The 10,138-nt window shown below is 38.0% G+C and overlaps 1 protein-coding gene across 1 annotated transcript in view; it reads left to right on the top strand.

The window, feature by feature from the left end:
* The window catches only part of LOC107756615 (prostamide/prostaglandin F synthase-like), a 14,362-nt gene extending 5,067 nt beyond the window's left edge, over positions 1-9,295 (top strand). The window contains exons 3-6 of the mRNA XM_016573797.1: positions 3,715-3,766; positions 3,882-3,945; positions 4,170-4,245; positions 9,111-9,295. Of these exons, the coding sequence (XP_016429283.1) occupies positions 3,715-3,766; positions 3,882-3,945; positions 4,170-4,245; positions 9,111-9,295 (377 nt within the window). The remainder of the gene's footprint in view (positions 1-3,714; positions 3,767-3,881; positions 3,946-4,169; positions 4,246-9,110) is intronic.
* Positions 9,296-10,138: the final 843 nt, after the last annotated feature.

The following is a 10,138-nucleotide window of genomic DNA, read 5'->3' as shown; positions in this document are numbered from 1 at the left end:
ATTGGAGGCGTTTCCGAATGCAAATGACCGTGAACGTGAACGAGCATGGTACTTACGCACATGTGGGATTTATCAACAATGATTGCTTACCCATGTGCTTAAGAACTGCGTGCGCACGTTTGATAAATACGGATTTTCTTGTACTTAGGCACATTCTAAATTTCATTCTTAGGACAAAATATAGAACCTTTTCTACGCACTGTTGATAAATGAGGGCCCAGGTTTTTAAGCGTCAGTCGATTTCTCTCATGTGTCTTTATCGCATTCATTGATGAGAAGGTCGACTCGCATGTATAGGTGGAAGGGAACATTGTCAGCACATAAAATGCGAGTGTTTTGATTGTGCTATACTCTTTTAAGCATGCCACCCAAAAGGCACTCACAGACTCCGCATTTCTGAGCGCATCAATGACCAGGGAAGTTGTTTGGAAATCAATTAACTCCATCTGAAATGCTGCCCCGTCCAACAAGGGGATCATTTTTTTCACCAGGGAGGAGAAGTCTCCTGGTCGGACTGTGAGAGGGTCATGCACAAAAGCAATAATATCCTTTGGGATAGAGTAGTCCTCAAACATAGAAGTGAAGTTGGCTTGTAGCTGCTTCATGAAGTCCACCATCAGCTCTGTCACTTGTCCCAGGGCCTATGTTTTTAGTGTACTGAAATGTAGCAGCCGGCCAGTTGATATATCTGACTCCAACAACTCCAGCTTCCTCGTGAATGATTCCAGTTTTTCAACCATGTCCGCTATGGTTTTGCCTCTCCCCTGTAGCTGCAGATTAAGCTGGTTTAGGTGGCCAAATGTATCCGCTAAAAATGCAACATTAGACATTAATTTTTCATCTTCCTGGAGGGCAAGGTGATCAGCTGCTGCCAATAATCTTGCTTAATTTAAGGAACGCCTTGACCTCATCCAGAAGCGGCCCAACGCGTTTCATTTGCTTAACCAGCACACGTCATTGTGTAGCAGCAAGTCATCGTAAGTGGCCTCTTCTGACTCGACCACAAGTTGTCGGAAAAGACGATGCTGTGTGTTTGATGTTCCCCTGACAAAATTAATGACTCTCATCACTTTATCCATTACTTCCTTTAGCTCACCGCTGAGCCTGGCACAGAGGACACTCTGGTGGATGAGGCAATGCAGTCCATGTATTTGGGGGGCGATCTCCTTCACTCTGCTTACCAGATCTCTGCTTTCCCACCATAGCAGGAGCCCCGTCTGTCACGATTAGGTTAACCTTCTCAAATGACAATGAATGCAGCCTAAACAACTCTTCCAATTTCATAAATATAATGTCCCCAGTCGTGTGCCCTTCTAATGGAATAAGGTTAGAAGGGCACACTTTTCCATCAAAGTATCTAACATAGACGCACATCTGGGCTACATCTGTGTTGTCAGTGCTCTCATCAATGGCTTGGGAAAAGTAGTTGGCCTGATTGAGACCACTGATCATAACTTCCTGCACAGCATCCGGCAGCGCATCTATGCGCCGGATAGCGAACCTCGCAGATAGGGGTAACTGTTTCACAGAGGCAATAATAGCATTCATCGACTTGTCAGTAGCCACCAGTTCTTCCGAAACTGTCACCATAACCTCTTTGAAAACCTCTGCGTCAGTGTATGGCCGGTTGTGTCGTGCGAGCAGCCAAGACGCTTTTAGGGACGCACTTGTCACTTTCTGTTGATCTGTGAGGCCCTAGGATCCTGCTGCTGTGTGCATAGCTTGCTGTCAGTGCTTCAATTTTGCGCTTTCGTGCCTCTGTTTGGAGCGGAAAGGCCACTTTGAAGGTGCCATGCTTCGTCTCGTGGTGCCGTCTAATATTATATTCTTTGCAAACAGCAACAACTTCGTTGCAGATAAGACACACCGGCTTTGCATTCACAAAACTAGGTAGGATGAATGCATAGTTGTCTTTCCATTCTTCTTTGTATGCCCTATTTTCGCTGTCAACTTTCCTCTTTAGACTCTTTGATAGTGCCATTTTCTCTCACCAGCTAGCTTAAATGTTAACACCACTCTGCACACGACATAACAGCGTACCTCCAGCACGCAAACAATTAAAAAAAAATGCAGTTTAGTACGTGAGGATGCCAAGCAATAATTCTGAGTGTAAAAGTAGGCTACGTCAAATAATTATTACAATAAGTTAGGCTCCATTGTGTAACAAGCAAATTAAAATGATACACATTTATTATTCACAATATGGAAAGAGGAAATAAAACATAGTTTGTTAAGAGCATAACTCAAGCATGCTATTAATGGGCTTATCCAAGTCCTCTTTTATTTTTTGAATTATTTTTTTATCCATTCCGCATCTCCCACATATGTGTGTTTTAGCAAGGCGGTCTGTGTTGCAAGTTGGTGAATGAAGATACTTGCCAGGTTGCGTGTCAGTACTCTGCTTTATTAATTTATCCAGTGTAAAACCCCGACACCACCACACAAATGTGGCTTTTTGTTAATGACTGTCCTACTACAGGATTTAACACAGAGTAACAGCTCACTACCAGTTACAAAAGACACTGTAACAGTCCGTCTCAGGCAATTCTGGATGCATTTTTCATCAATTAATATTCTTCTTAAATTATCCTTTGACTATGTTCTGAAAATTTTTTTGGCCCAAACTTACTTGCCGACCCCTGGTCTATTGTGTTTTATCAAGTCCAAAGTCAATGCAGCCGTCTACCAGGAGATTTTGGAGCACTTTATACTTTCATCTGCCGACAAGCTTTATGGAGATGCTGATTTCCTTTTCCAGCAGGACTTTAGCACCTGTCCACAGTTCCAAAACCACTTCCAAGTGGTTTGCTGACCATGATATTACTGTGCTTGATTGGCCAGCCAACATGCCTGACCTGAACCCCATAGAGAATCTAAGGGGTATTGTCAAGAGGAAGATAAGTAACATCCGACCAAACAATACAGACGAGCTGAAGGCTGCTATCAAAGTAGCCTGGGCTTCAATAGTGCCTTAGCAGTGCCACAGGCTGATCGCCTCCATGCCACGCCACATTGAAGCAGTAATTCTCTTCATGCAAAAGGAGCCCCAACCAAGTATTGAGTGCATAATTAAACCTACTTTGGAGATCTTGAACATTTCTGTTTTGTAAATCTTTTTTTGATTGATCTTTGAGAAAATATTCAAATTTTTTGAGATATATATATATATATATATATATATATATATAATAAAGGATAGAAACATTTAAACCTGTAAATAAAAAGAAACTATGAAAATAAAACAACTTTTAATTTCTTACAAATATTTTAAAAAATTAAAAAAATTAAAGAGATATAAACATTTAAACCTGTAAATAAAATGAAAACATTAAAATAATGCATGGTATAATGTTATAAAAGGTAGGCAAATTATTTCAGATTGGGCACTATTTATAAATGCATGTTACTGAGTAACACTGATCATGTGACTTTGTACAGACTTTCTTGCTTATATTGAAGCCCAAGATGCTCAAATTCTCGAATCATGCTGGATTCAGGTTTTGTTAATGCAAATGCATTACTTTGCATTCCTTCTTGTGAAATAAGTGATAACCTCAGGTTAAGCACATTGTGTGTGTTTAGTTTTGAATTTATTGGTGATTGAATTCCTGTCTTTTACTGTAATTCTTTGACCTGTTACCATGCCTGTGTTTACCTTGGCTATCATTACCATCTTCCTGATCCTGTGAATCTTTAACTTTGTCTTTGTTTTAGACATCTACATTGATGAGAAGAAACAGTGTTACAACGATTTAGGCTTTAAAAGGTATGAGGGAACTTGCAATATATGTTTCATGAATATTTTTTTTTTTAATGTGTATGATGGACTGTGACACAAGCATGTCAAAATGAACAAAAATATTTCTGGTTTTCAAACTCAGGTACAATGCCGTGAATGTGATTCCAGCTGCTATGGGAAAGAGCGTACGAGAAATTGCCTCAAAGGTATTTATAACACATTACACATTGCGCTTGTAAATTATAATTCTGGTATAATGAGACTTAGTGATTAAATGACTTATTAGGTGTCTTATTTGTAAACATTTTTTAATAATGACCTTATATTAGGTGTTAAATAATTGCTCATCATTTCAAGATGTGCATGCAATCTTAAACCTTTTAAAGACTTCAACTCTTCTGTTTCCGGTTTATCACACACTTTCTTGTAGGCAAGTGCAGAAGGAATTCATGGAAACTTTAGTGGAGATCTTCTGCAGAGTGGAGGCATGCTCATCGTCACAAAAGGTAAAATTACAATGTTTGTCACATTTTCATGCATTTTCATCATTCTCAAAAGTAAATGTATTGGTCCAGTCTTGAAGTTAGATAGACATGTTATTATAATGATTATCTTTGACTTTCTCTGTGTACTGAATCTGATAAATGTGTTTAAGAGGAGAACTGAGCCCTGTAATCTGAGCAGTCTGTTTTATTATCACTAGAGGGCAGCAAGACTTCACATTTACAAAATCTAGCACATGCAAATCTGCTCTATGCTTAACAATGAGAAATAATATGAAGAAATCTGCCTGTAGCAAAGATTAACAATTTAAAATAATGTATTTATGTTTAAGGATTTGATGAGTCTCTGCACTGCTTCTCTGTCTTTGTGTAAACAGCATGGGTGGTTTAAAGCAGGGGTTCTTAACTCTGGCCCTCGAGGTCCACTTTCCTGCAGAGTTTAGCTCCAACCAAGCAATTGCACAAATTGTCTGAACAAGCTAATCAAGGTCTTCAGTATTACTAGAAAGTTACAGGCAGGTGAATTTGATCAAGGTTGGAGCTAAACTCTGCAGGAACGTGGACCCCGAGGGCCAGAGTTGAGGACCTCTGGTTTAAAGGGACAGTTCATCCAAAAACGAAGATTTTCTGAAAAGGCCTCGGGGCATCCATGATGTAGCTGATAAAAACATCACAATAATTCACAAGTATAATCCACACCACTCCAGTCCATCAATTAAAGCAGTGTGTTTGTAAGAAACAAATCCATCTTTAAGCACCATTTACAAGCAAAAAGAGTTCTAAACAAACATGTCTGTGGATTTGGATGGAGATGGAGGATGCGTTATTATGGATTCGTGTTTTGGCCTGAAGCAATGATTTATGAAGTTAAAACACCTTAATGATGGATTTGTTTCTTACAAACACGCAGCTTTTCACTTCCCAAACATTAGTTGATGGACTGAAGTTGTGTGGATTATTGTGATGTTTTTATCAGCTGTTTGGACTCTCATTCTGATGGCACCCATTCACTGCAGAGGATCCATTGGTGAGCAAGTGATGTAATGTTAAATTTCTCCAAATCTGTTTTCATGAAGAAACAAACTTATCTATATCTTTAATGGCCTTAGAGTGGGAAAACTATCAGCAAATCCTCATTTTTGGGTGAACTTTTCCTTCAAGAGCTCTAATTCAGCAGTCTTAACGAGTACTTCAGCAAAGAGTTTCATTGCTAAATTGTTATCATTGTTAACTTGTTTTGGATAAAGATAATAAAGCATATTTTAGGATCATTAAGTTATTGTGCAATGTGACATTATTTTCAAGAAAATTAAACATGTTTACCCCCAATTCTCATCACTTGAATGCAACTGGATCTTTTTTTTTGTCGTTGTTTGCAATTCTCATTAATTTATTGATGATTCTCATTATATTCTCATTACTGTAACAGAGTAATGAGAATATTTATGTCCAGACACAATTATGTTTTTCTAGTTAAAATCGACTTAAATTAAATTTCTGTTCAAACAGGTGTGTATATATATATATATATATATTAATAATCATAATTTTGAGTTGAATTACTGAAATAAATTAACTTTTCCACTACATTCTAATTTATTGAGATGCACCTGTATATATGATATTATATGATATAATGAGAATATGGAGCTCATACTCGAGGAAGAAAAACACAATTTGCCCAATGCTGAGCAAAAATATGCAATCTGGTGCAGATGCTGATATTTATATGCCAAAAAGTAAATCATTCTGATAGCTTGTCATGTAAATCGGTAACAGTCTACTTAAAATGAATATAAATATTGGAATATTAACAAATAAACATTCCTCAAAAACCTGATGGATCATATTTGAACACATTTTAACATGATTTTTCTAAAAAAAAAAATAATTACATATATTGATAATCAAGTAAACCTAAGATGCTAAGGGTTTATCTTGAAATATTGTTAACAATATAAAAGTTATTCTTGCATTTACTTTATAAAAATCTAAAGATTTCACAGCAAAAAGACATGTGAACAATGACCTGAAAGGCGACGTTTTTACGTTTTTATTGTTGATTGCATGTAAGAAAGACATGCATGAGTAAATTATGACACGTTTTGTTGCATTGTTTCTAGAAACAATGTTCCAACTGAGATTGTCCTTACATTACCTTTATTTCCAAGTACAGTCACTCCAAGAAGTATTTGGACACATAAAATAGTCTAAATGTCTTTGCATTACATGAGAAATTATGTTTTTCTCTAGTTTTCTGGCTTGCATGCACAGGGTGGTTTGTTAATCTCAGTTTGTTAGTGTGGTTTGTTAATCAACATCTTGCAACAATTCAGAGATTACACCACATTGTTTTTCTTCTGAATGACAGTGGTCTAGAAATAAATGACCAGGATTTGGTTTGATGAGATGTGGTTTAGTAGGGTAAATGTCATATGAACCAGTAAAGACGCATAGAAATGTTCTGAAACATGTTTGTGGTCCTTCAGACAATGCATTGAATGCCGAAATAACTGAAGAATGTGGCATTTTTTCATGGAGTGGTTTCTTCTTACAAGGGGTTCTTGTAATTTGTAAAATAAATAAGTCTTATTAAACCGTAAAACAAAAGCATAAAACTATACCGTGCTGATTTTATGAATAATTATAATGAGTAAATCACTTGAGATGCCAGACTGCAACCAGTGCTATTTAGGATCATTGATATACTGTTGTATTTTTTACTGTATATATGGTTTTTGTCATTTTTAAATTAAAGTGAAAACTGAAAATATAAGCTTAAGTTTTAGCTTTTTTTTATTTTTTATACAAATGTCTATATAGGATTTATTACTTTTTATTTATACATTTTTTATTTAATTTAATTTAGTACTTTTAAAGAAATTGAGAAATACTGCTTTGGAAAATAATTGAAATAAAATAAGTTTAATTTTATATTTGATGTTGTTATATTTTAGTTACCATATATTTTATTTCAAGTAACAAAAACAATTTGTTAATCAACAAGTGTTAATGGCTTTGGTTTTAGTTTTAATTCACGATAATAACCTTGTAATTGCAACAGATTTGTAGCTTCTAATTGTTGAAAAACATATTTTAAAAAAAATAAAAAATTCTTTGAGCATACTAGATAGTATCAAAAATCCGTATAACAATTCTGATTGCAAAAGTCAAAAAAGAGATTTCTATTAATTTCATCAGTTTTCGCACACTATATTTTTTTTGTATGTTTTTTTTCTGCACTTGTGGTCTCATTTGTTTTACTTAATGCCGAAGTCAAAAGTCTGGTTTTCAGAAGGATCCATTGTGTCACACCACACCCCTAAAACTACCAAAAGACATTTAGTCCATCCAGAGAATAAACATGGTGTCATTCAGCAGCATATCTCAGAGCAGATCGGCCCCAAGGGTCTTCTTGCACCACCTCAGGAAGGAAAGGGCCCAACAGACACAGTCAAGAGCCCAAACCCAGTGTCGTCACTGGATGACAAGGGACAGTCTCAAGGGAAACGTGACGGGGGATTGAGTAGACTTCAGACACTCTCAGAACAAAAAGGTACAAAGCTACCCTTTTTTGAAAATGGTAGACAAATTATAGTCCATTACTGATTACAAATTATATGACGAAAATTGTAGTTAGTAACATAATCTGGATTACACATATTAAATAATGTAGTCTGACTACTTTCTGATTACTTTTGACCTAATTCATTTATCACATAGACTTGAATGCGATTGTATACCAAAAAATATTCAATTCTTTATCAACATCATGAAATGCATTAAGCATTACATTACTGCAAGGTTTCCCAAACTATGCAAGTGGTAGATTCATTTAGAAAAGAACATTTTAAAAAGCAAAAAGATTTGGGGTGAAATAATAAATTATGAATAATTTACTGCCATTATGTGAATAATATGTAATTATGTAATCTATAATTGTAATCTGATTATGAGTATTTTAAAATGCAATGCAATCTAATTAGAAGTACTTCATTTTTTTTATCTGATTATGTAACCCAGATTACATGTAATCAGTTACTACCCACCACTGCTAATATGTAGACTTTAGATACTAATATGCACCATTTAGGGGTAAATAAGGTACAAAGATGTCCCTTTTGGCTTTTGTATCTTGGTCTAGTCCCGGTGACAGCTTTTTTCTGAGAGTGTGTGTATTCAATTACTGATCTGTCAAAGGCATTATGGTTTTGAAAGAGCCTCACACACACTTTCATAACCTCAGGGAAAACTTGTTTTCTTTTCTTTATATTAGTTTATTCTTTGAATAGACTAAAGGTCTTTTGGTAGTTTTGGAGCCGTTTACACAGAACTCTTTTTTCCATTCCAATGCGCTTCTTTTCTATAGATTTTCTATGTAAACACACACTATATGGACCTGTTTAACCGTTGCGCTCACGTCTTGTGTTTTTTGCAGCGTCTCGCACATAAGCACTGTGTTTTTAAGACACCGTGTCAAGTTAAAAGAATTGACCCTTTGCGAAGATCCGCCACCCTTAGTTACTGTTGCTATGTCTGTCAAGCCTTGCCGCTCTCACACTACTCATCATGTTCTCACGCAGTGAAAAATACATCGCGGTGACACAGATCATCTTTTCATATTTACTTAAAGCACAAAATAAACATGAATGAACATCAGAAGTTAATTTATTTCAACAGGAAAGACGTCAATAAACTATTTTTCAAGTTTAAGTCCACCAAAGTTAATCTACTCTCCTGACTGATTTGTTTCCACAAAATGGTGGATACAGCGTTTGTCACGGTTCATGGGCTCACTGACTCATTCTAGCCCTCTCCGTGTGTGGGTGTGGCACATTATGGATTCAGCGAATGCTACAGATCTGCAGAACTTTTTATCCCACAACAATACACGCATGGATCGTCAGGAGGAGCAGATGCTAGCTACGGGAAGGGCGATGCAAGCCTTGGTAGCGCAGGTGTCCGAGCTCCAACTACAACAGCTGAGCTTACCCACTGCGCTACTCCCACCGCCGGTTCCCTCTACATCTACAGGCATCGGGCGTCAGCATGAGCCACGTCTACCCACACCAGAGTCTTTGATCGGGCGTTGATGGGTCGTGAGACCGCACGCATGTTGGCCGAACTACGGCAGGAGGACAGGACCGTCTCTGACTATTCCATCGAGTTCCGGACCCTGGCGGCGGAATGTAAATGGAACGAAGAGGCGCAGTGGGACATGTTCTTGTATGGGTTGGCTGACCGCGTTCAGAAGGAGATTTTTGCAATGGAGTTACCCTCTGGTCTTGATGGACTGATCGATCTAGCCATTCGCGATGACACGTGTCTTCAGCGGGGTGAGCAACGAGGTCGTTCCACTTTTAGGTCGGGACTTCCTGTTGTCTCCGCTGCCAACTCCAGTATGACGGTCAGCCCCACATCCACTTGCGAACCCATGCAGGTGGGTAGAGCTCGGCTTTCCCGGGAGGAGAGTAACCGCCGGAGAGCTATGGGACTCTGCCTATACTGTGGCTCTGAGGGGCACATCCTGGTTCACTGTCCAGCCCGACAGTAGAACCGAGGTTACTGTCGGGTGGATTATCCTTGGAGAAATCCTCGTCCTCAACTCTCCTCTCGGTAAGACTACAATGGGCAGCCCGATTCCACAACTGCCAAGCCCTGCTGGATTCCGGAGCAGAGGGTAATTTCATGGACTACAGTCGGGCATCTCACCTTCAAATCCCCATAGTTCCTCTCTGCCACAAGATCTCTGTTAATGCACTCAATGGACATAACCTTCCCAGTATCACACACACTACGGGACCTATCACCCTCATAACCTCAGGAAACCATTCTGAGGAGATCACCCTCTTGCTCACGGAGTCCCCACTGGTGCCTATTGTCCTTGGTCATACAT

This window comes from Sinocyclocheilus rhinocerous, unplaced genomic scaffold (genome assembly GCF_001515625.1).
Source record: "Sinocyclocheilus rhinocerous isolate Xijiao unplaced genomic scaffold, SAMN03320098_v1.1 scaffold532, whole genome shotgun sequence".
NCBI classification, from domain to species: Eukaryota; Metazoa; Chordata; class Actinopteri; order Cypriniformes; family Cyprinidae; genus Sinocyclocheilus; species Sinocyclocheilus rhinocerous.
Note: the sequence above shows the minus strand (reverse complement) of the source record. Positions and strands in the feature narration are given on the sequence as shown.